The 26,036-nt window shown below is 44.7% G+C and overlaps 1 protein-coding gene across 2 annotated transcripts in view; it reads right to left on the bottom strand.

The window, feature by feature from the left end:
* LOC140430583 (uncharacterized) overlaps window positions 1-26,036 on the bottom strand; it is a 103,792-nt gene that overhangs the window by 21,829 nt on the left and 55,927 nt on the right. For both annotated transcript variants that reach the window (XM_072518163.1, XM_072518162.1), the window contains exons 3-11: window positions 20,482-20,811; window positions 16,886-16,990; window positions 14,415-14,852; window positions 13,076-13,513; window positions 8,659-10,396; window positions 5,335-5,421; window positions 4,415-4,498; window positions 4,197-4,280; window positions 2,154-2,237 (exon numbers count right to left, since the gene is read on the bottom strand). In XM_072518163.1, coding sequence (XP_072374264.1) covers window positions 2,154-2,237; window positions 4,197-4,280; window positions 4,415-4,498; window positions 5,335-5,421; window positions 8,659-10,396; window positions 13,076-13,513; window positions 14,415-14,852; window positions 16,886-16,990; window positions 20,482-20,811 — 3,388 coding nt within the window. The remainder of the gene's footprint in view (window positions 1-2,153; window positions 2,238-4,196; window positions 4,281-4,414; window positions 4,499-5,334; window positions 5,422-8,658; window positions 10,397-13,075; window positions 13,514-14,414; window positions 14,853-16,885; window positions 16,991-20,481; window positions 20,812-26,036) is intronic.

Genomic DNA, 26,036 nt, shown 5'->3' on the forward strand with positions numbered 1-26,036 from the left:
TGGGATGCAGGCAGGGCGGGGTGGGATGCGGTGTGCGTGTCCCTGGCCAGTCCCCCCAGTCGGTGAACCTGAAGGCGATCAGAGCATCCCGCGCGTGTCGGCTCTGGCACACAGGTTGTGCAGCCTCCCGTGCCAGCTCGAGCCCCACGTCCTGCCCATCTTCGTCCTCCCCTGCATTCTCCTCGCCGGACAAGGACTGACATTCATCCTCCCCCTCCAGCATGTCGCACCTAAGCTGCGCGATGTTGTGAAGGACCCAGCAGCTGCCATGATGCGGCCGACCTTCCCAGCCTCATACTGGAAAGCCCCTCCACAACCGCAGCGGATAACCCTTGTCACTCAGGAGCCAACCCCCCCCAGCAGTCGCCAGCCTCGAAGAGGCCGGGAATTATCGGGATGAAGGTGTCGTGAACACTGCCCGGGTATCGGGCACAGATGTGCACGATGCACAGCTCATTGTGCCGACTGGGCATATCGGACCTCCTTGACGGCACGATGTACCTGTGCACCGAGGTCTGTGAGATCCTGGACAGGTTCCCACTTGACGCCTGGTCGCACCAATTGGTGTAGAAGTTCAGGGCGACCATCACCTTTACAGCCAGCGGAAACAGGTGACCTCCCCCATTCCCTCACGGTGCCAGATGCTCCATGATCTCTGCTGCATCAGGGGCCAAGGTGGGTGGTCAGTGGGGTGCACAGCAAGATGGCTGCATTGCAGGCTGCAGCAATGGTTGTCCATACCTGGACGCCCCGGTCTCGTGGCGGTCACTATGGCCCCAAGGCCCTTCCACCCCTCCATCACCCCCCCCCCCCCCCACCCCACTCCTTCCCCCCTCCCCCTCCCCCACCCAGCCGGTGTCAGGACCGGCCTCTTTGTGTTCTACCTTCTCTCTCTCCCTCATCAGCTACGGCGCCTGTTTCACAATTTTTAAAAGCACAAGTGAATTTGCCTCAGTGGAGGCGGAGAATCGCGGAGTCCCACTGGGTCAGGCCCGCTAATAATATGCCAACGCCGTCGTTTACTGTCCGTGCATTCTGGAATGCATTGACGTCGCCACAAGTTCAGCAACAAAACCGATTCTCCGCCCAATCGCGTTTCCTGATTCCGGCAACAGCCGATGGAGAATCCTGCCCCATTACTACAAAAGAGAAGCTAGTGACAGCTCTGGTGGATTAATTTCCCACTTACAATCTAAATCTTTCCACATGAAGCCACTTAACTTCAATTGTTACCAGATAAGCTTTCCTTAACTATTGCGTCTATGCAATTTCCTGCCCGTCTTTGGATAATTTCAAGGCCAGCTCCAGGAGCTTGGTTGGAATTTAATCTCCACCCCCATGGTGAGTTTGGTTTTCGGAATGGGGGCATTTAACTGGGTAGGTGGCAGTTGGTGTTCCTGCCACCTTCCCATCTCTGCCCCGTTTAAGTCCATGGGAAGAAGGCTCATGGACAGCTTATCTGCCCCCCTGCCAACTGAGGCCATTAAGTGGGCAAATTAATGCCTACCTAAGGGTCTTAAGCAGCTGGTATTCATCCAGCGGTGGATGGAGATGTCATGTGGGAAGTCCGAAAAACGAACCCTTTCGGGATTGCTTGTGGACTTCTGGGAGGATTCCGCTTTCAAACGCACATGGTTCTTGATCGAGGGACCTGGCTTCGGGAAGAAGGCTTGCTGAGGGCCATCACCTTGCCCTTGCTGCCGACCGTCTTTGCACCATCCTTTACGATCCTCCACCCCACCGTCACTCACCTGCGGCTGGATCCCTTGGTGATCATTGGCTTTGTGAGAGTGTAGTACCAGCAGCAGCCACCACTTCCCTGGCGGTGCTGCTGAGCAATGAGATGCTGCTGGCCTCTGATTGGCCAGCAGTTCATGGCAGGCAGGATGCCTGCCCCGGAGTCCTTGACCTCGGGCACGGCAAAGTGCCTGATTAGCTCTCCAGGTGGCAGGTGCAACTCTTGCCACCTCCATTAAATACCATCCATTGTAGCTGAAGCTCACTGCAAAAATCAGCCAAACTTTGCACACGAGCACCAGCCAACTAACATCCATTTGTGAAATAAATGCAAAAGTTCTAACATGAAGTAATTGTACATGGGAGGGGTGGGATTGAGAAAATGTTCTATTTTTAGTTTAGGGTTAGACGCTTACCTTAATTCAACTAAGCTGCGATTTGTTTTCATTGCTTGTGCCATGTACTTTGCACCTTCATCACCAATCTTGTTGAATTGTAAACTGAAGTAGGACAAAGATATACATTTTAATGTTCTTCCTGATTGAAACCTGGACAGTTAGCTCCAAAATTACTCTAATTCTTGACATGGTGAGCAGTGTGGGCCAAATCAGTGCAGATCATTAAGCTTCCAGGTTCAATCCTCAACCTGTATTAGATTAGCTGATTGAACGTTTGGGAGTGATGGAGTATGATAGTTAGCTCTGTGCCCATGGGTGAAAAAGGGAAAATAAAAATGAGCCAGGCTTTCTCGATTTTGATCTGTGACTCCTGCTGTGCAGTATATCGATGAGGACAGAATGAGGTTCGGGTGCGCTTGCAATAACTTTCTGTTTAAAAAGCCTGCTAATGCTTATTATCTAGACTTGTGCATGAAGAAGTGCACCCATGGGACCACTCTGCAACAGGAAACTGTGCCTTCAAGATAGGAGGGGAGAAAACAGGCAGAGAAACAGAAAAACTGGGCTTTTCAGGAATGATGGCACAGCTTTAGAGCACCAATATGATATGCCATTGATTTGTAGATTGCAGGCACACACGTGCATCTTCTCATGTGGTGAGTCATGTCGGCCATGTCAACCGAAGGCCACAAGGGGGGAGGAAAAGGCAAGAGCAAACACTATCTGCTGTTGCATCATTTTCTGGAAATCGGGAGCAGATTGTTCAGATGTTAATCTGGGATCGCGTGAGATAAAGTGAGGGCAAGGAATAACAAATTCCTTATAAAAAACACAACTTCAAAAGACTATAAGACAATCAGACTGTAACCTAACTTTCTATTACATTGAAATCAGACCAAATTGTCAATTCTAGCACTTTAGGATTAGCATGTTTTTTGACATAAATTGTAACAAAAACTCAGCAAACTTTGAAACAAAACAAAATGAGAATGTCAACTCTTGGAATACATACCCCATACAGAGTTATGAATCATTGGACCCATGTGACTGTCCAGGCATGCAAATCAGCCAAAATATGATAATGCAGGTTGTAAACTCGGATTTTGTCAGAATGTTGATGGAGGAATATCAGGGCCACCCAAATTTCCTTGGGTGGCACTGATCTCACTAGTTTGCAGGGTGAGCCAAAATGGATCTTATTTGCATTTCATTGGGTTGGTACAAGACTATTTTGGCAACAGTCTCTCCATGTCTGGCAGGTAATCTGGTGCCTGCTTGCTCTTTGGGAAGGGGTTGCCCAGTGCCACTCCCCAGCACCACTGTCAATAGTCCTATAGACAAGGAGGCCAATTTGGTCCACATTCACCTTTATGGAGGGCAGGATGCCTCCACTCTACATACCAGTTGTCACCAATATACCAGGTCACACTGGAGTAGTAAAGTGGGGACTCCTAGCCTATGGGAAGTCTATGAATTTCTCCATCAATGGTTGTTATTTGCTATGCAGCATGTTATAACCATTACAAAGTGTTGAAGAGATGTTGATGACACAGCACACTTCGCAAGGTGTTACAGATAAATTGATTGTGAACAAATGTGAGGGACGATTGTGTCTCTACTTATAGCTGGGTGATATAAGTTTATTGTTTTCATCTTAGTTTTATTAAAACTCAAATAATAAAATGCACAAGTTAAAATGTTTTTTAAAAAAACTTCCAATTAAAGAGCAATTTAGCGTGGCCAATCCACCTACCCTGCACATCTCTGGGTTGTGGGGGTGAGACCCACGCAGACATGGGGTCTCACCCCCATACAGACAGTGAGCCGGAACCGGGATCGACCCTGGCTCCGCGGCACCGTGAGGCAGCAGTGCTAACCACTGTGCCATCGTGCCGCCCAAAAGTTAAAATGTTAACACTTTAGCAAGCATCCAGTTCCTGCTGATGAATGTGAGGAGCCACTATGGAGATTTCAAAGCAAATTGTACAACCCTGACATTCCGTAATATAGCAAAATACTGCACAGAAAGAAAACAATTTACACGGTAAAAAAAAAACATACCCCAAAACTCGCAATGTTGTGTTGATCGCCAGAGCTTCAGCTATTGAGCGGGCACCTTTAGTGCCGACAGTGTTTGCTCTTAATCTTGTGAAAACAAAGTGATTTAGTTAAAGTAAGAGAACTAAAAGCATTCCAGTCATCCCAACAGCAGTGCAGCTAAATTATCTTTATTCCTGAAAACTTGACAAGTATTGTAATTTGCCAGGTTTCATACATACCCCAGTGTTTTCAGACTGCTGTTTGTTTTCAATGATTCAGCTATTTGGGCTGCTCCTTTCTCCCTTATGGAGTTGTGTTTCAACCTGTGAAAATTCTGGATATTCAGACATTGTATCCAATGTGTGGACTCAAAGTTAGTGACATCTATATACAAGCACTCAGTCATCTCAATTATAAATTTTGGTTTAATGATAATTTGATTTGAAAATATTCCTGATTAGTTAGCAGCATGCATGGCACAGGGGGAGTTACCCACTGCAGTAAATAAAATGCAGGTTCTTACAATATAGACTGAGCAGAGAGCTGTTATTTTCATGTGTTAAAGATAATTAATTTCATACTATGTTATATGTATTACACCGCTTGTCACTAGAACTAGGACTGGAATGCTGTCGGAAAGGTGGCTTGGAAAAGTTAGCACAATAAAATACACACACGATCGATATAGCAATCATTGTAAATTCTAGCATTTAATTATTACATCTTTATTAATTTCCATGTTTTGCACCATTAACTTTAATGAGCCTCCCCCCCCCACTTATGCTATTAGCATTCAGTATATAAACCAAATGTTCCAAAAAAGCTGGAACAGTTAGCAACAGAAAGTGATATTAATCATAATTTTTTAACAGGTTGATCGTTCAGTCACAGTAAGATACAATTTCCACATTTCTAAAATGTATAAAAGTCACGAATCTCTAATCGCATTGTTATGAAATAACAGTTGGAGGAAAGAGCTCATGGTGGACTTCATTACTCTTGGCCTGTGAATTTTAGCTCTTAAAAAAAAAATTCAACTAATTTTCCATCTTTTCTCAAACTTTTCTGTCTTTAACCAAACCTTGTAGTTCAACTCTAATTTTACAAAAATGCCATTTTAATGATGTGGTGTACAAAAGTGGAGCAGTTGGAATTTTACCTCACGATTTCTATTCTACACGTTTCACTTTTGAGTGAATTGGCAATGATCTCTGCTCCTTCGTCCTCCAGCATGTTTCCCTCTAAACTGTAAATTAAAAAAAAAACATTAGCTATAATTATTCAATTTAAGTTGTGCTAGCATATTCTCACATACTGAGCAGAGTTTCCTATTGTCTCTCATTCACCACTTAACAACATGCATTTATATAGCAGACTTAACATAGAAGAATATTCAAAAGTACTTATCAAAGGAATAATGGAAAACTTGATGGTGAGAAAAAGAAGGAGATAGAAGAGGGATTGCCAAAGACTGAGTCCTGGAAGTAAGATTTTTTAGGAGGAGAGGTGTTGGATAGGCAAAGATGTATAAGAACATTAATCAAAAACATGGGAGCTAAAGGCATTAGTGCCAATTATGGGTGAAGGGATGGAGAAATGCTCAAGAATTTAGAAGTAGAAGAATAGAGTTTTCAGGCAGAATTGTAGGAAGTTAGAGAAATATTGCTAAAAAAAGAGACATGTCAAAGCTTGTTGTTTTGCACTCATCAGGACACTTCACAAGAATACCACTGTTAGGGGAAAACACCAATTTACACTGTATGAGAAGCAAATGCACTCTGGTTGAGATCGAATGACAATCTTAAGATTGTCAGTCAGGCTTGCAGTGTGGTGCATTTGTGTGTACTGGAAGCTACATATATTAATACACAGGGCCCTTTTCTTTGCAAACAGAAAGAACATGTACACACATTGCGCCTGTTTCAGCTAGACACAAGTGACCACCAGTCACTGATTAATTCTTCAGAGCAATGCCTTGACCATTCAGGGTCAAGCTCTCTGGTTTAAATTTCAAACAATGTTTGGCAGTTGTCTCTCAGTCACCAGCAACTGGTGCATTCTCCATGGCACTGCCTCTACCAAACAGAATCCACTTGCCAACCAATCAGCAACATTGTCTCAGACATTATAAAATTGTTATTTTCCCCTTATAAGGGGCTGGTTTAGCACAATTGGCTAAACAGCTGGCTTGTAATGCAGAACAATGCCAGCAGCGCAGGTTCAATCCCTGTACCAGCCTCCCCGAACAGGCGCCGGAATGTGGCGACTAGGGGCTTTTCATTGAAGCCTACTTGTGACAATAAGCGATTATTATTATACTGGTATTCCTGCAAAATGTCCCGTTGAGTGCAAGACATGTCTCTTTTTTCAGCAATACTCAATTTTTGTGCTACCAAACGACTATTACAGAAGTTTGGAAGGGTAAAACAATGGGGAGATTTAAACAGAGGATGAAAATTAATTGGAGGCACTGGGATATTCAGAAGACAATATTGGTCAAGTGAGGAGAGATATAATGGGGAGTGAGGTTAGGATGCAGGCAGCAGAGTTTTGAGAAGCTGAATTTTAATGAATGGTGAGGGGTGGAAAGCTAGCTAGGAGAGCATTGGAATGGTCAAATCTAAGATGACATAGGCATGGATGGGCTGAAATTGACATGGAAGTAGCCAGCTAATGTCATTTCCCTGGGCATTTCACTGGTCTTCTAGACATAAAGATGGAGACTGGTTTCAGGCTTTCAATGTCTTTCTGTGGTGAGAGCTTACCTTGGATTTATATTTAAATTATACTTAAAGATTTGTATTTATAAACTGGCTGTCATGACCTCAGGATGTCCCAAAAGCTTTACAGCCAATGAAATCCTTTTTGAGTGTAATCAGTGTTGTAATGTAGAAAACTGACAGCCAATTTATAAGTTCGTAAAGTTCATAAGATATTGGAGCAGAATTAGGCCATTCGGCCCATCGAGTCTGCTCCGCCATTCTATCATGGCTGATATGTTCCTCCTCTGCTACCTACAATGTTACAGACCAAGAGCTGGATTGTGAAATCAGCCAGAGCATCTCCTCCCTAGAACACATGATCTAGGAGCAGGAGTCGGCAATTTAGCCTCCCGAGCCTAAACACTCTCAATGTGGTCATGGCTGATCCCATCCTGGCCTCAATGCCACCGTCCTGCCCGTTCTCCATAACCCTTCAACCCATTACCAATTACAAATCTGTCTAACTCCTCCTTAAATTTACTCACTGTCCCAGCATCCACCGCACTCTGGGGTAGTGAATTCCACACATTCACAATCTTTTGAGAGAAGTAGTTTTCCCTCAAATCTGTTTGAAATTTGCTACCTCTTATTCTAAGATTATGACCTCGCGTTTTAGAATACTGAAAGCTCCTACAACAACTGATCATAGTAACTACAATAACTGTCTAAACATTTTAAGCCAAAGGTGCTCATGTGGTCTGCTCGCAAGTATATTGGATCATTTTCCTCTAATGCTGGGATTAGTCAAAAATTAATCTAATATATGTGATCAAATATTAATGTTTTCATGTTCAGTGTTTTTGCTGTTTTAATAACGTTCAATATAAAATATATGAATTTTAAGTAAAGATTTGAAATATTAGCACAATATAAATGAATCAATTGCCAAACAATTCAATTTGAAAGTCAAAAAGTAATCTTAATATTTACTATAGTCATGTGTGTGGATAGTATAATTGAAATACAAGGAGTGAGACTAATTTATCTGACTGACTGAATATAGAAGATTAAGGGCGCGATCTAACCAAAACAAAAAGTCAGAACCGTTCTGGGCGGAATTAGCGGGGTCTTTCCCGGCACTACACCTACTATCTAACGGCACTCAGTTGCTATTCCGGGCCCCGGCAGTGCCACCAAGGCACGCTGGGAGTGACGGGCTGGCTCCTGGGTAGCACTGTCAGGGTGCCCAAAATTACGATGCCAGGGCGCCAGGCTAACAGTACCAAGGTGCCCAGTGGCTCCAGCAGTGCCAGAGTGCCAGGCTGGCCAGAGGACGACCACCCAGGGACCTCTGATCACCTGGGTGACCTCCCCAAGAGCTGGTACGCCTGGCTCCCATTTGTGGGGACCAGTGGTGAACAGACCTCAGCTGGAGTCTCCTCGGTGAGACCAATAGATGGCGGGTGACTGTTCGATCTGCCGTCAGTATGGCTAAGTGGGATTTTAAACTCACTTAACCATGCGAGACTGGGCCCTGTCCATTGTGAGTGGGACCCAGATTGCGAGATCTGGTTAGATCTTGCGAGGCATTACGGCCATCCGGAATCGCAGGGTAGGCCTCTGCTGGGATCTACCTGGCGCGTCCCATCCCGCATGCCCTAAATATATTTACAATAATAAGAGTTTAATAGATTTATCTTGAAAAGACATGGTAGCTGATCTACCAATATCCCAGAGCATTTCTGATACTTCTAATTCATGTCTAAAAATCATTTCAATACCTCAATATCTTGACTCTTGAGAAAACAGACTCCAATCTTTGGAAACCAGAAGCTCCAGCTTTACATCCATCTAGTTCCAAAGTTTCAATAGTTTGATGGTAAGAAAGAAGGTTTGCAATTGCTGTGCAGTCAGTCACATTCAGAGAAATGTAAGAAAAATTTACATCATCACTGGTTTGGGAGGCAACAAGTTGTGTTAAGTTTTCATTTGCCGCTTCATAGAGACAATGCGAGGCTGTTAGTTTTTGCCTTTTGTGAACTGTATATTTTGTAATATTTTCTGGAGTTAGCGTGTCTTCTTTTGGAACTTCAACTGCAGCAACATTCTTGATAGCATCAAAGACTTCTGTTTCTTTAACTTGATGTTTAGGCACCAACTGCTTCACAAGTTTTCTGTTGCTATGAGAGACCAGGCCAGCTGTGAACCTCAGCACAATCTCAAATACATTGCTCTTCGAACTGAAAGCTTTATGCACGGTATCCACACTGGGTTCGTTAGCAGAGATGCAATAAAGAGCTGCAAAAAATTCCTGGTGTGTCAGGTGGAAAAATTGCCAAATGTGGGATTGCATCATTTTCTGGCTCTCTTTAGTGAGAATTTTCTTCCAGAAGGACTTTTTGTCCTGGGGGGTTTGGGCAATGTTCCTTTCAATTTCTTTTGCTGAGAATATTATCGTTTTATTGATGATCCCATCCCATGCAAGTTGTGCCAATTGAATTATTTCATTTTTGTCATTATCATCTTCTATGCAGAAGGACTCAAGGTCTTCTTCCTCATCACTGTTACAGACCAGTAAACACTTGGTGAATCGAAGGAATAAATCTGTGATTGTCCTGGGAAAGGAAGAGATCTGAGACCACTTGCCTTTACAATGAAAGGATTTGTGGAGGTAGAAACACAGGATGTCACAAAATGCAGGAACATAGCAGAGTCCAAACAAGGAATCGATGTTCTTCACTGTTCGAAAGACATGATCAGCAACCTTTATATCCTTGAGGCACTTCAAAAAGTATGCAGCAATTTCCTTCTTGGAAAATCCTAAAATTTCAGCACATCGATTAAAATACGCTTTGTTATCTAAATCAATTGTGGTTGGGCGGGATGTAATCAGGACAGTTGCCTCAGGAACAAGGTCGCCCTTTATGATACTTACAATCAAATGGTTAATTTGCTGAGCAATGGATGGGTCGATAATTGAAGGATTGTTAAATTCAAGAGACAATTTGAATTCATCCAACCCATCAAACAAAAATAGGATCCTGTTGGGATATTCCAATATCTTATTGCACAATGCTCTCAGATGAGGATAGCTACATACTATAAGCTCAATCAGACTGATATTGTCCTTAATTGTGTTTAGCTCCCGGAAACTGAAATAAAGCAGTGTATAAAATCCAGTATAAATCATTCCACAGGCCCAACTATGAGTGAGCTTCTGCATCATTACGCTTTTGCCTATGCCTGCCACGCCTTGCACTAGAGTAACTCGGGGTGGCTTCTCCCCAGGTGCAGATGGCGAGAGAAGTTGTTTTAAATCTATACGCTCACACGCTGTGTAGTCTCTGTGTTGCAGGAGCTCATGCTCAGTTTTGTTCTTTTCGCGAACATTGAGAATGACTAGGCTGGTGAAATGTTCCTGCAGCAAGGGCCTGGAGTTATCAAATACAAAGTATGGTTTTATTCTCTCCATTTGCGCTTGTAATGTGGATTTATGTGTGGCCACTGCTTCAGAGATTTCTGTAATTACAAGAGAAAAGTAATGAGCTACAGTGGAGCTGCCATTTTCTACCATAATGAGCAGGGCTCCTCAGTGAATTACAGAATATGACACATACTCCTGCGCCACCAGATTTTGGATTTTAGACAGGTGATAAATTAATACAATAGGCACAAAATTAAACCAAGTACAATCCAAATCATAGAAAACAATTTTAATGTTTCTTGGTCTTTGAGGTTCATTTCTGTTGAACCCAGGAGGTTGGTGTTTGTGGTCAGTGAAATGGGACATCTGCAATAAGGCTTTGTCCTGCAGCAATAGAGGCTTGTCTGGAGGGCAAATAATTGGAACCCAGGCAATAGAGGTTTCACTGTTTATACCAAGGTATGTGAGACATCTGCTAAAATGCAGTTCATTCTAAGAATTAAAATGTCACTTGTGGAATGTTATGAAGGTGCCAGTAGGTTGGTTCAAATTTTCATCTATTCCATTCTACTAAGTAGCCAGTATATTATTAAATCAGTTAGCAGGAGTATTTGATAGCTTGATTGTCCCATAATATTTTCAAGACACAACCTGCATTTGCATGATTATCGCGCCTGGCTTGGTGATGCGATGAGGCCACTGAATCTCGCAAGAGGCCTCTTGCATGATTCGTGATACTTGAGACATTTTGTGAGATTCAACTGAACACCTCGAGACGGCGCGATCTGTTTCTCGTCCTCGCTGGGGGAGGTCCAGATATTCATATTTAAATTGGCCTAAATATGTCTGTGCCGGATTATCCCGGTGCCCGGGAACTAACAGCCTCTCCAACGAGGCCTCGCCAGGCATAATGGCAGCTGGGGGGGATTTCCCAGGCCATTGGAAATAGGGCAGGGTGGCCCCTGGCTCTCCCTCTGGCACCTGGGCACCTTGGTACTGCCACTCTGGCACTGCAGGGTGCCCGAGTGACACTGCACGGGCACTGCCATGGTGCTAGGGTGGCAGTGCCTGAGTGCCCAGGTGCCAGGGCCAAGGGTCATGTCCTGAGGAGGCCCAGGCCCATGAAAGATAAATGAGGGAGGTTATGAAGGGTGGGGTAATTAGTTTTTAGAGCAGGCAGGGAGCTGGATTAGGGGTTCGCCCCTGTCCACACTCTGCGCCCTGACTTTGTAACTCAGAAAAAGTAATAAAAAAAAGAAGTATGAAGGGTGGAGGTCCTGAAAGGGGGATTGGATTGGATTGGGTTTGTTTATTGTCACGTGTACCGAGGTACAGTGAAAAGTATTTTTCTGTGAGCAGCTCAACAGATCATTAAGTACATGAGAAGAAAAGGGAATAAAAGAAAATACATAATAGGGCAACACAACATATACAATGTAACTACATAAGCACTGGCATCGGATGAAGCATACAGGGTGTAGTGTTAATGAGGTCAGTCCATAAGAGGGTCATTTAGGAGTCTGGTGACAGTGGGGAAGAAGCTGTTTTTGAGTCTGTTCGTGCGTGTTCTCAGACTTCTGTACCTCCTGCCCGATGGAAGAAGTTGGAAGAGTGAGTAAGCCGGGTGGGAGGGATCTTTGATTATGCTGCCCGCTTTCCCCAGGCAGCGGGAGGTGTAGATGGAGTCAATGGATGGGAGGCAGGTTCGTGTGATGGACTGGGCGGTGTTCACGACTCTCTGAAGTTTCTTGCGGTCCTGGGCCGAGCAGTTGCCATACCAGGCTGTGATGCAGCCAGATAGGAAGGACCCGAAAGGGCAGTGGGGATGCCTAAAAATGGGGATCCCTTAGCAACCCCATGGCGGGATGTCTTCACTTGAGGGGAGGGGGGTAATGGCCATGTGTGCGGGGGGGGGGGGGGGGCATTGCCCGTGGGTGGTGGGTATGGGGGACCCTCATGTTCACTTACAGATCGGGGCGCCCTTTCACAATGGTGGTCCGATATCTGAGGAGACGGTCTGGCTGGCGAGTTCAGCTCCCCAGTTAAATAATTTCCTAGTGTGGGCTTGACTGGGTCAAACTCCCCAAGGCCCAGAAAAATTACTCAGGACACGATTGTCCGGCCGCGTTCCACCAGAATCGGGATGGGATAGCCTACAATGGGCAGGATCCAGATTTGCATAGTTAAGCATGCAGTTAGGCAGTTAATGTGCAGTACATATCTACGCCAGAACTAACCAGCCCCCAGGATCATCGACCCGACCCCAGCCAGGCTCCGTTTAGCACTGGCCTCCACAAACAGGGATCAGGCAGAATGGTACTTGAGGGGGATCCCCAGGAGATTGGAGGCCCCCGGGTGGTTAGCCTCTGGGCAGGGTGGCACCCTGGCACTTCTAATGCCACCCAGGTGGCACTGCCACAGTGCAAGGCTGGCAGTGCCAAGGTGCCCAGATGGCATTTCCCCCGTGCTGGGGATTGGGGCCGGGGGTGCCCTGCTTGTATGAGGTGGGTTGTGGGTGGGCTCGTGAGTTGTGAGTTGGTGAACAGGTGAGTTGGGGCATTGGAGGAGGGGCAGGGAGTGGCAGGGGGTTCATATCAGAGGATCGGGTGGGATTCTTTTAGATTCTGCTAAATCGCGCCCTAAGTGTGGTTGAATACCGGGGGTGTGGATCTGACCCAAAACATTGTCGAGAAATGCCCCGCCAAACTAGCCCAAAATGACACAGAAATTTTTTGGTTGAATTCCGCCCATTATCTTTGACAAATCACACTTGCCTTCAGGGAAATTGGTTATTTGGATGTTTTCATTGATGCCCTCAAATGAAATGGGTGGTAGGTTTTCATTGAGAAGATCAATAAGTGGTCTGTCTTCTTTGTCAATGTATGATTCCAGCAATGATGTTACAAACTTCTTTAGGCCAGGATAAAGGTTGTCAGTGTCTTGCAGCACCTTGAGAAACTGAGCAGATGACTGCTGACCTCTGTGGCTCAGCATGTCGAGAAGAGTTCGCCCTTTATCAACGTCTTGTTTATCTTTTATTTCATTATGGTCACTTTCGGAGATTATTTTCTTGCTCATTAAAAGGTGTAAGAGCGGAAGTATGTTGGGACTGATGTAATTAACCAGTGTCCGGCGGCCTTCTTCAATTGCATGGATTGCCCAGTCTGGGCGCTTCATTTGTGGTGGAAAATAGACACTATTGTCACAAGCACCTGTTACGAATGATATGAAAGCCTTTAAAATCAAAAATGATCTTCGATCAAACTAAGCTGTCTAAAAGAGTTTAAATTTTGTAGCTAATAATATAAGCACAGAAATAAATGACTAAATTTAACTGCTGTAGAATTTTGCAATAGTTGTGTCTGGCAAGTTTATATCACGGTTTGAAGTAGTATTTTCTCCTTTTTACAAGTTAACTAATGCATCTTCCAGAACAGCTTTTTCCCAGTAATCTTACAAGGGTAGTATTATTGCTTATTTTACCAACTTCTGCTTGTCTTTGTTCGAGTGAACACTTCTCGTTCTGACTGAAGCTAATGCTAAAAGCTAAAATGCTAAATCTTTGTGCAGGACGAAGTAGGAATTTCCGTCCTTTTTGAGTGAAGTTCTCTGATACCTTCAATGCTGAGTAATGTAGTGAATATGCCAAAAGTTGGTCATGCCCACATGTTACTTTAGGGGCTGGATTCTTCTGCCCGCCCGCCACAAGCGAGACGCAGACATTGACCTCGAGCGGGATTCTCTGGTTTGGGGCCCTCGATTTGGGGCTCTCGTGGGATTCACCCGTTGTTCCCTGCTCCTTGCCAGTTGCAACGCAGTGGCTGAATCGTGCCCCACAAATTTGGTGGGACTTTAGACCCCAACCCCAAATTTTTGCTCCCTATCTCCAAGTTCCCTGAAATTTACCACTGGACAGGAGAATTCAATAAAATTTGCTAAATCTTAAATGCTAATACAATATAATGTATAGTCTATAATTTACACAACTATGCACTGTCAAAGGATCACTCTTTCATTTTCATCATGCCCATCATTTTGGCACAGATTGCAACAAATCTAATTTTCTTTCAAGTTTTTCCTGTATTTCCTTATTATAGAATAACAGCAGCTCACCTTTGATTTCTAAAACAACGGCTTTTGAAATGCTCTGCTTTAGAGCATCATGCTGAACTTCAAAAGAATACAACAGCTTCCTTTTTGTAGCTCCTGCAGTTCGGAAGGTGAGCTGAGATATTAAACTATATGCTCCACTTCCTTGGTGATTTTTCAAAGTCATGGCAATGTCATGATCTCCTTCCGTGAAGTGCAGTATTTTGTCTTGTTCCTGCTCGCTCTGATAATCTTCTACTCTACCGACTTCACCTTGTTTGTTAGACAATGAGGTGCTCTTCCATTTACTGATGAGAACTCTCTGGAATTTACCCTCTTCCTCTCTGTACCAGGAGACATTGATACCTTTTGGTTTGAACCAAAGAACAGCACAAGCCAGAGAGAGGGGATCCTCCATACGGAAATGGTTTGATTGAATGATGTCTGTCACTTTGGGGGCAACTGAAAAACAAACAGGAACAGAATCATCTAGTTACAGGCACGGTTCAGCCCGCAGGACTCAACATTGAGTTCAACGGCTTTAGACTGTGACCTTTTTCCTCCACCTTAACTTCCTCTTGTATCTCAAACGTTTTTTGATCCCTTGTAAAAACCCTCTCTACCCCTCCTCCAGCGGGCCATCTGTCACTTGTTAAGTTTTGCTACATCTTTGTGGCAGTCTCTCCCAGTTCCCACTAATAACTGTTCCAACCCCCTCTTATACAGAAAAAAGAACAAGAACAATACAGCACAGGAACAGGCCCTTCGGGCCTCCAAGCCTGTACCGGTCATGATACCACCCTTGGCTAATACCCTCAGCACTTCCTAGTGCCGTATCCCTCTATACCCATCCTATCCATGTATTTATCGAGATGCCTTTTGAACGCAGTTAATGTATCTGCTTCCACAACATTGCCCTGGCAACGCGTTCCAGGCACTCACCACCCTCTGTGTTAGAAGCCTGCCTCGTACATCTCCTCTAAACTTTGCCCCACGGACCTTAAACCTATGCCCCTGGTGAAAGAGTGCCTGCCCACTCTATCCATGCCCCTCATTATCTTGTAGACCTCTATTAGGTCACCCCTAAACTTCCGTTGTTCTAATGAAAACACTCCGAATCTATTCAGCCTCTCCGCATAGCTACCCTCCAGACCAGGCAACACCCTGGTAAACCTCCTCTGCACCCTCTCTAAAGCCTCCACATCCTTCTGGTAGTGTGGCGAACAGAATTGTGCGCAATATTCCAAGTGCGGCCTTACCAAGGTTCTATACAACTGTAGCATGACTTGCCAGTTTTTATACTCGATGCCCTGGCCAATGAAGGCAAGCATTCCGTATACTGTCTTGACTACCTTGTCGACCTATGTTGCCACTTTCAAAGATCTGTGGACCTGCACGCCCAAATCTCTCTGACTTTCTATATTCCTAAGACTTTCGCCATTTAGGGTATATTTGCCCTCTATGTAGACTTACCAAAATACAACCCAACACATTTTCTCCTCTTAGTTCTCAAGAAGGGACATGCAGACGCAAAACGCCAACTCTGTTTTCTCTCCCTATGGATGCTGCCAGACCTGCTATTTTTTTCCAGCTTTCTCTGTTTTTTAAATTATATATTATATAAGTAATTTAGGATGTTCAGTTTCAGTAAATGAAAATGCCGTAGCAACGTACATTGTTCTGATTTTTTTGGACTTGTTTTTACTGTCGTGGATTCTATTGTGCTTTGCAATATTTAGTGATTAGCACAACATACAATGCTATGCTGCTCAAGTCCCCATCATTTTAAATATATTTTCATGTTCCAACTTTTGGAGAAAAGTTAGGTGATGCCCCTCCACTGACCTGATTGACTGGCAACTGTCAATCCCAATGGAGAAATCCTGATTTCTCTCCCGAAATGCCGACACAAGGACTGAAGCACTGAGGACCAGATTTCAAAGCAGGTTCAGGAACCGGACATTTGGATAATTTTCTGGTCCGACCTGACGTCTCCGCAATCTCACTACCACGTGCCATTTTAAAATGTAATTGGGAGCTGCCTGCCTGGCACTAACAGAAAAGGCAGGCAAAGCCATATTGAGGCCTGCCACTGTCTCACCGCTAAAATGCAGGCAGGACATGAGAGGGCTAGCAGCGCTTAATTGAAGGAAGGTAGTCCTGCAGCCAACAGGAAGGCAACACCCACGATTCTGTGGAAGATCACTGCCCAAGCACGTTTCAACTAATGTCTCCCAATTTCAACCCGACAGCAGTGTCCTTAAATGCACTAGACCCCTCAGGTTGGTGGGATTCCCTTTTGGAAAATTACAGCTTGTACAGCACTCGGTCAATACCCTGAAATGTTCCACCTTAAGAGAGCACCACCACCACATGAAATACTGTGGTTCAAGGACACAGGCCACCACTATCTTTTCCGGGCAACTTCAATAAATGAAGCCTGACCAAAGTCACCAACATTTTGAAAACAAGCTGACAAAAGATTAATTATTTACCTTTTATTTTCCTGCTGTAAAAAATAAATGTTGCAATGCACACAGCTGCTGTCATGACACAAGTGAGAAGAAAAGTGAGCAATATTCCTGATCTTGGCTTGGATCCTGTAAAAATGCAAAACCCAAAGATACGTTATTGATTATTCACTGATGTTTCACTGTGCTTGTGACAGAAAACAGAGTTTTAAATTTAGTTGCATAAAGCATTATCACACATGCATAACTGAAAGCAGACTTTACTGATAAATAATGCAACAACTCCTACTTCATTTACAATTTCTAGTGAAATGGCGAACACATTTGTTGGAAAGTCAAGTGGCCTTACTGTACTCCATTTTAAAAAGTAATTGTTGACATTTTAAACATGTCAGTATTTAGTTACTTCAAAAATGGACTCCTTTCAACACAAATGGAAATGTGAAACTTGTGACTGTTCAGTGTCTGCACAGCCATTTGGATTGTGAAGTCAATATGAAAATAATTATTTATTCTACACCGTCTCACACTGCACCCAGGTTATGCTGCACCTGATGCTCCAGGCCTACATTTAGAAAATAATACTTTTCCTTTTCTACCCCAAGGATCGAGAGCTGCCTTGCTGATATTAAGCGCGGGATTCTCCATCCATTCATGCCAGTGGGATTCTCCGGTTCCACTGTAGTGAATGGAAGATTTGGCTGAGTGCCAAATTCCCGTCCTTGCGAGCATCGGTAGCAGGGTGGATTTTCAACGGAGGAATCCTGCCTAAAAATGGGATTGTGCGTTAAAAAAATAAAAGTCACTTGTTGACAAGTAGCACTATGACATGACAATGTATTGTAAAGGAATAGCTTTGGGAACAGTTTTAAAAACTTATAAAACTTAAAAAACTTATCTAGGCTTGCAACAGACTGGCTTCCTATGGCTTGCGTATAAAATTCAGGGGCAAACCCTGAGATGGATTACCAGTAAAGGAGGCGCCAAAGAAAAATGCTCCAGCTTACACTGATTTGTCACAAAATACCATGGAGGGTAAGTCATTCTAATGCTGACATTCTTCTTTGATAAAGTCCCTCAAATGCACACAAAGCAATTGGGATCTGGGGTATTGCAGGACTAAGATGGTTGGCATGACGTAAGCTGCCCTAAGTAGGCTCTCCCACCAAGCTGAAGGCAGATGTCCATCTAATAGCATATGAGGAATCTGAGGCTTGCAATCACTAATGCTGGAAGGTGTCAAATGGAAGCAACACTCTCACCACTGTGCCCAGTATCCAAAACGATTGGCTTGCAGAGGCAAACAATTGCTCCCTAACTATGCAATCATGTATGATGTGTGCCGATATTGTGGTTAGAAAGAAAATCGCAATGTTCTCACATATTTTATTGTCGGTTCTGATGCTCACTTCACCATTTTGAGCAGCATTTGGCGTAAGTTAAGTACATAGCATCACCTGCATTTGTCAATCATCTATTGGCAAAATAGTTACAGGCATCTTATAGATCATAGAATTTACAGTGCAGAAGGAGGCCATTCGGCCCATCGAGTCTGCACCGTCTCTTGGAAAGAGCACCCTACCCAAGGTCAACACCTCCACCCTATCCCCATAACCCAATAACCCCACCCGACACTAAGGGCAATTTTGGACACTAAGGGTAATTTATCATGGCCAATCCACCTAACCTGCACATCTTTTGGACTGCGGGAGGAAACCGGAGCACCCGGAGGAAACCCACGCACACACGGGGAGGATGTGCAGACTCCGCACAGACAGTGACCCAAGCCGGAATCGAACCTGGGACCCTGGAGCTGTGAAGCAATTGTGCTATCCACAAGGCTACCATGCTGCCATCTTGAGGGTGAGGATGAAATTGGATCTCTTTGGGATAAAGGTGATTCCAAGATGATACAAGTGATAGTAGCAATTCAGAACGAATTTAATTCTCCGTGACAGACGTGAAATCTAGTATCCGAGGGAAATGGCATCTAAGCACCGAGGGGAGTATGAATGTCTTCCCATCCAGCCTGGCTCACTAATTGACCCCAGATGGGGCAGACAAGGGGCTGGATATTTCCCCATTGGTTGTGGAATTATCTGGAGTCAATGAGTATATTTTAACTGCAAAGCCACTTCTATGTTCACTGGGAGGCCAACAATAACTTGGCTCTGTCATCCTAAGCCTGCTGGACTTGGGAGAGTGAGGTGTGCTCTAAAGGGGCGATTGCATGCATTCCAAATTGAACTTCTAGATGCAGTTTAATTCCAAGAGTCTGAAACATGTTGACAGATTTTTGTATCTGCCAATAGGTAAATGATCAAAAAAAAACTATTTGGTTGAATGCTTACGAAGGATAATTATAAAAAGCCTTTTCTTCACAATGGTAAAAACTGTTCCCTTATACATTTTGACACAGGAAAGCAGGACCCACATCACTCAGATATAATATTGATACTGCTTTGTTGTCTTATACATTTCTAATAAATTCATGTGAAAGTTTATCAGTATTTCTAGCCCTGTGAGCTGTGAAAAACATTCACAAATACAGTTGTGCAAAGAACAAACTGAATGAAGAAGAAAAACTGGGGTAGAATTAAAATACCACAAGGCTCATTGCAAAGAATAGGGGCGGGATTCTCCGTTTCCAAAATTAAGTGTTGACGCCGGGACTGAATCAGTGGTGTTCTATGACAGCAAAACTGGCACCGTTCCCAGAGCAATTCATCAACTGTTAATGGGCTAGCACCGGTACCATGTGATTCCAATGAAAAATGGTGTTGGAGTCGCCGGGGTCGGGGTTGACACTCAAGAGGCTGACAAGCTGTAGCCGCATATTAGCAATCCACTCCACACACACATTCATCCCAGTCAATAAGATGGCACAGGTTGCGCAGGAGCACACCCATCCCATTGATAGGTCGGCTGGTATGGCCTGGGGAGGCACCCATACAACCTGTGGCACTAGGTTCACAGTGCGCAGTCAGCGGCATGTGCAACCACATGGCTGCCTTGCAGGCTGCAGCGATGATGTTCCTTGCCTAACCCCATGGCCCACCTCCTTGCCATTCCCGCTACTGCCCCAGCCCTGGCAGATGCCCCTCAGCCAGTGGCACAACTATGAACACACTATGGCGATGTGGTAAACTTTCCGTACCCCCTCTCTCTCCCTGAGCAGCCACGCCGCCTGTTCCCCGATTTTTGAAACCACAAGTGAAACGCGCCGTCGGTAATTCCTCCTGCTGGAGGCGGAGCATCGCGGAGGCCTCGGAGAATACCGGGTCAGGCCCGCTAATAATTTGCCCAACGGCGTTTACTATATGTGCGGAGTAGAAAGCATTGACACCGCTATCGAGGACCGGAACATGGCATTCAGGTGGGCGCCTGGTGGCGGCCACGGTTTTGGTCTCATGGCTGATTTGCCACCCAATCGTCTGATGTTTACATGTGTGGGAACCAGATAATGTCATTTTATTTGTACTGATCCCTTTGTGTGGCTCATTTACACAAATTCAATCCAACATTTCCTAAATAAAAATAAAATATTATGCGTACTACATTAGAATCAAAAATGAAATGTTTTTCACATTTATTTCGCATTCTCCTTTATTATTACTCACCTTTGATGGTCAAAGTAACAACTTTTTGTAAAGTTGTCACTAAAGCTTCATGACTAACTTGGCAGACATAGGAAACTCCATCATCTGCTGGGGTGCCTTTAATGATCAGGAATGAAAGCAGATTAAAGGTTCCATCTTGATTTTGCTGAGGTGATCCCGCAACCGCTCTTGATGTGACGTCAACTTGGTTTCCACTATCTTTGGAGCCACGTTTTAACCAAGAGAGAGAATGGTCTTCTGGGTAAAAATGTTTCATTTCACAAATGATTGTTTTGTCTTCCCCGAGTTCGACGTCAATGTTTCCGTTGTTTACTGAAACTGTAGGAGGTGCTACAAAGACATAAGGAATAAGGATAAATATTATGTTCCTTTTATTACATGTCACCTTAAAATACAACACGGTCATGTTAGCCATGCATAGGAATGGGTACGGACAATTTAACTCCTCAAGCCATTTTTGCCATTGAATTAGATCAGGATTGATCTGAGACCTAACTCCCTATGCCCACCGTTGCCCCATATGCCTTAGTACTTCTGGCAATAAAAATTGGGCTGTATTAATAAAAGAAAATGCTGGCTAAACTAAGCAGATCTGGCAGAGTCATATGGACTTGAAATGTTAATTTTGTGGGCGCGATTCAGCCACCGCATTGTGCCTGGCGCAATGGGTAAATCCTGTGGGAGCCCCAAATCGGGCTCCATCTCAGGCCGATTGCGAGTCACCCAACTCACTCAGTCCGGCGCGATCTGGATCATGCCCTTGTTGGGCGTGATCGGGCTCAGAACATTTAAATGGGACGCCGCTTTCACCCACGCCTGGGAGTCAATGACCACACCTCTGATTCCTCGACCAGCAGCCATTTAGCACTGGTCTCCACAAACATGGACCAGACGTGACAGTACCTCGGGGGATCTTGCAGGCCATTAGAGACTCCTGGGTGGTCGGGCACAGGGCAAGGTGGTACCCTGGTACTCCCCCTGGCAACCTTGGCACTGCCACATTGGCAGTGACATCTTGGCAATGCTTGGGTGCCCGAGTGGCTGGGTACCAGGCAGACAGTGCCAAGGTGTCAGGGCATCAGGTTGGCACTGCCAGGGGTTGGGCCCAGGCGGGGGTCCATTGTCCATTGGAGGGGAGGTTATGGGGGTCCCAAGGGCCACGAGAAGGTTGGGGGTGGGGGTGAGATGGGAAGTCCAGAAAGCGGGGATGGGAGGGGACTTTAAGGGGATGGGAGAGGACTTTAAGGGGGGGATGTAGTGATTGGGGCAACCGTTCAATATAGCATCCTGATCTGCGAGGGGCTGGCACTGCTGGCAAGCCAGTGCAGGATATCCACTAAAGTGTGGCCTTGGCAGTGAGTAACTCTCTGAGGCCTAAAACAAAGGCCAAAGTGCTGGTGAATAACGGGGTAAATCCCGGCACTGCAACTGCCGTGAAACACCCCGCCAAACGTGGACTTTTTTTCATATCCGCTGGATTTCGCCCTGTTTCTCTCTCCACAAATGCTGCTCAGTTTATCCAGCATTTTCTCTTTGCATTTCAGAATTCCAACATCCATAGTATGTTGGGGTGGCAGTGACGTAGTGGTATTGTCCCTGGACGAGTAATCCAGAAACCCAGGGTAATGTACTGGGGACCTGGGTTCGAATCCCGCCAGGACAAATGGTGGAATTTGAAATCAAGAAATAAAAATCTGGAATTAAAAGCCTAATGATGACCATGAAACCACTGTCGATTGTCATAAAAGAAAAACCCATCTGGTTCACTAATGTTCTTTCAGGGAAGGAGATCTGTCATCCTTACCTGGTCTGGCCTTCATGTGACTCCAGACCCACAGCAATGTGGGTGACTCTTAAATGTCTCAGGAATGGCCAATAAATGCTGGCCCAGCTAGCGCCGCCCACATCCCATAAACGAATAAAGAAAAATATTTTGCTTTTAATATAAAAATTAGGCTATCTCAGGTTTAAATTTACAATAGATCTTGCACTAATTACTGTCTTCAAAAGAGAGCTCCAAACTTCTACCACTTGCATGAAATAGTGTTTCCTTATCTCACTTCTGGAAGGTCTGGTTCCAAATTTAGATTAGGCCCCTCCACCGGCCCTTCATTCCCCTTTACCTCACCACCACATTGTAAACTCTTCTCTACCTACCATTTAATACAGTTTCTCACATATGTGTAAAAGGCCTTGGGGTTTTCCTTGATCCTATCTTTGGCGGGTAGGATCAAGGAAAACCCCCAAGGTCTTTTACACATATGTGAGAAATATGAGAATGACTAGAGCGAGGGTAGGTCCGATCAAGGCAGAAGTGGGAGATTGTGTATTGAGCCTGAAGAGATAGGAGAGGTCTTGAACGAGTACTTTCCTTCTGTATTTACAAATGAGAGGGGCCATATTGTTGGAGATTACAGTGTGAAACAGACTGGCAAGCTCGAGGAAATACTTGTTAGGAAGGAAGATGTGTTGGGCATTTTGAAAAACTTGAGGATAGACAAGTCCCCTGGTCCTGACGGGATATATCCAAGGATTCTATGGGAAGCAAGAGATGAAATTGCAGAGCCGTTGGCAATGATCTTTTCGTCCTCACTGTCAACAGGGGTGGTATCAGGGGATTGGAGAGTGGCGAATGTCATGCCCCTGTTCAAAAAAGGGACTAGGGATAACCCTGGGAATTACAGGCCAGTTAGTCTTACTTCGGTGGTAGGCAAAGTAATGGAAAGGGTACTGAAGGATAGGATTTCTGAGCATCTGTAAAGACACTGCTTGATTAGGGATAGTCAGTACGGATTTGTGAGGGGTAGGTCTTGCCTTACAAGTCTTATTGAATTCTTTGAGGAGATGACCAAGCATGTGCATGAAGGTAAAGCAGTGGATGTAGTGTACATGGATTTTAGTAAGGCATTTGATAAGGTTCCCCACGGTAGGCTTCTGCAGAAAGTAAGGAGGCATGGGATAGTGGGAAATTTGGCCAGTTGGATAACGAACTGGCTAACCGATAGAAGTCAGAGAGTGGTGGTGGATGGCAAATATTCAGCCTGGATCCCAGTTACCAGTGGCGTACCGCAGGGATCAGTTCTGGGTCCTCTGCTGTTTGTGATTTTCATTAATGACTTGGATGAGGGAGTTGAAGGGTGGGTCAGTAAATTTGCAGATGATACGAAGATTGGTGGAGTTGTGGATAGTAAGGAGGGCTGTTGTCGGCTGCAAAGAGACATAGATAGGATGCAGAGCTGGGCTGAGAAGTGGCAGATGGAGTTTAACTCTGAAAAGTGTGAGGTTGTCCATTTTGGAAGGACAAATATGAATGCGGAATACACGGTTAACGGTAGAGTTCTTGGCAATGTGGAGGAGCAGAGAGATCTTGGGGTCTATGTTCATTCATCTTTGAAAGTTGCCACTCAAGTGGATAGAGCTGTGAAGAAGGCCTATGGTGTGCTAGCGTTCATTAACAGAGGGATTGAATTTAAGAGCCGTGAGGTGATGATGCAGCTGTACAAAACTTTGGTAAGGCCACATTTGGAGTACTGTGTACAGTTCTGGTCGCCTCATTTTAGGAAGGATGTGGAAGCTTTGGAAAAGGTGCAAAGGAGATTTACCAGGATGTTGCCTGGAATGGAGAGTAGGTCTTACGAGGAAAGGTTGAGGGTGCTAGGCCTTTTCGCATTAGAACGGAGAAGGATGAGGGGCGACTTGATAGAGGTTTATAAGATGATCAGGGGAATAGATAGAGTAGACAGTCAGAGACTTTTTCCCCGGGTGGAACAAACCATTACGAGGGGACATAAATTTAAGGTGAAAGGTGGAAGATATAGGAGGGATATCAGAGGTAGGTTCTTTACCCAGAGAGTAGTGGGGGCATGGAATGCACTGCCTGTGGAAGTAGTTGAGTCAGAAACATTAGGGACCTTCAAGCAGCTATTGGATAGGTACATGGATTACGGTAAAATGATATAGTGTAGATTTATTTGTTCTTAAGGGCAGCACGATAGCATTGTGGATAGCACAATTGCTTCGCAGCTCCGGGGTCCCAGCTTCGATTCCGGCTTGGATCGCAGTCTGTGCGGAGTCTGCACATCCTTCCCGTGTCTGCGTGGGTTTCCTCCGGGTGCTCCTGTTTCCTCCCACAGTCCAAAGATGTGCAGGTTAGGTGGATTGGCCATGATAAATTGCCCTTAGTGTCCAAAATTGCCCTTGGTGTTGGGTGGAGGTGTTGAATTTGGGTAGGGGGCTCTTTCCAAGAGCCGGTGCAGACTCAAAAAAGGCCGAATGGACTCCTTCTGCACTGTAAATTCAATGATAATCTATGATTAATCTAGGACAAACGTTCGGCACAACATCGTGGGCCGAAGGGCCTGTTCTGTGCTGTATTTTTCTATGTTCTATGTTCTACAGTATCTTGGAATTAGTAAATTATAACATTTCTGTACAAGAGCATATTTTGATCTGTTGACGTACGTCCACTTGGAACGAAACTGCAACTGCTCAATTATTTGATGGTAGGATCTACAATTGACTACCAGATGGATTAGATGTTATGCCCAGATGAACAAAATTACACCAGCACACATTGCTGCTCCTGTTTTGTTTTTACTTCCGAACAGATGTGAGTAATTTTCCAAGGATACTGTACTGTACTGTTGTAACAGTATCACACAACCAATTAAAATACCTACTCTGTAAGTTATGAAATGTGCCATTCCTACAGTTCGATCTGTATCCATAACTGTCCCTCGTATTCCTACAGTTCTATCTGTATCCATAACTGTCCCTCGTATTCCTACAGTTCGATCTGTATCCATAACTGTCCCTCGTATTCCCACAGTTCTATCTGTATCCATGACTGACCCTCGTATTCCTACAGTTCGATCTGTATCCCTAACTGTCTCTCGAATTCCTACAGTTTATCTGTATCCATGACTGACCCTCGTATTCCTACAGTTCGATCTGTATCCACAACTGTCCCTCTTATTCCTCCAGTTCTATCTGTATCCATAAATGTCCCGCGTATTTCTAAAGTTCTATCTGTATCCATAACTGCCCTCGTATTCCTACAGTTTTATCTGTATCCATAACTGTCCCTCATATTCCTACAGCTCGATCTGTATCCATTACTGTCCCTCGTACTCCTACAGATCAATCTGTATCACTAATTGTCCCTTGTATTCCTACAATTTGATCTGTATCCATAACTGTCCATAGTATTCCTACAGTTCGATCTGTATCCATAACTGTCCCTCGTATTCCCACAGTTTGCTCTGTATCCATAACTGTCCCTCGTATTCCTACAGTTCAATCTGTATCCATAACTGTCCCTCGTATTCCTACAGTTCTATCTGTATCCATAACTGGCCCTTGTATTCCTAATGTTCGATCTGTATCCCTAACTGTCCCTCTTATTCCTCCAGTTCTATCTGTATCCATAAATGTCCCGCGTATTTCTAAAGTTCTATCTGTATCCATAACTGCCCTCGTATTCCTACAGTTTTATCTGTATCCATAACAGTCCCTCATATTCCTACAGCTCGATCTGTATCCATTACTGTCCCTCG

Source organism: Scyliorhinus torazame, chromosome 10, assembly GCF_047496885.1.
Source record: "Scyliorhinus torazame isolate Kashiwa2021f chromosome 10, sScyTor2.1, whole genome shotgun sequence".
Lineage (NCBI taxonomy): Eukaryota > Metazoa > Chordata > Chondrichthyes > Carcharhiniformes > Scyliorhinidae > Scyliorhinus > Scyliorhinus torazame.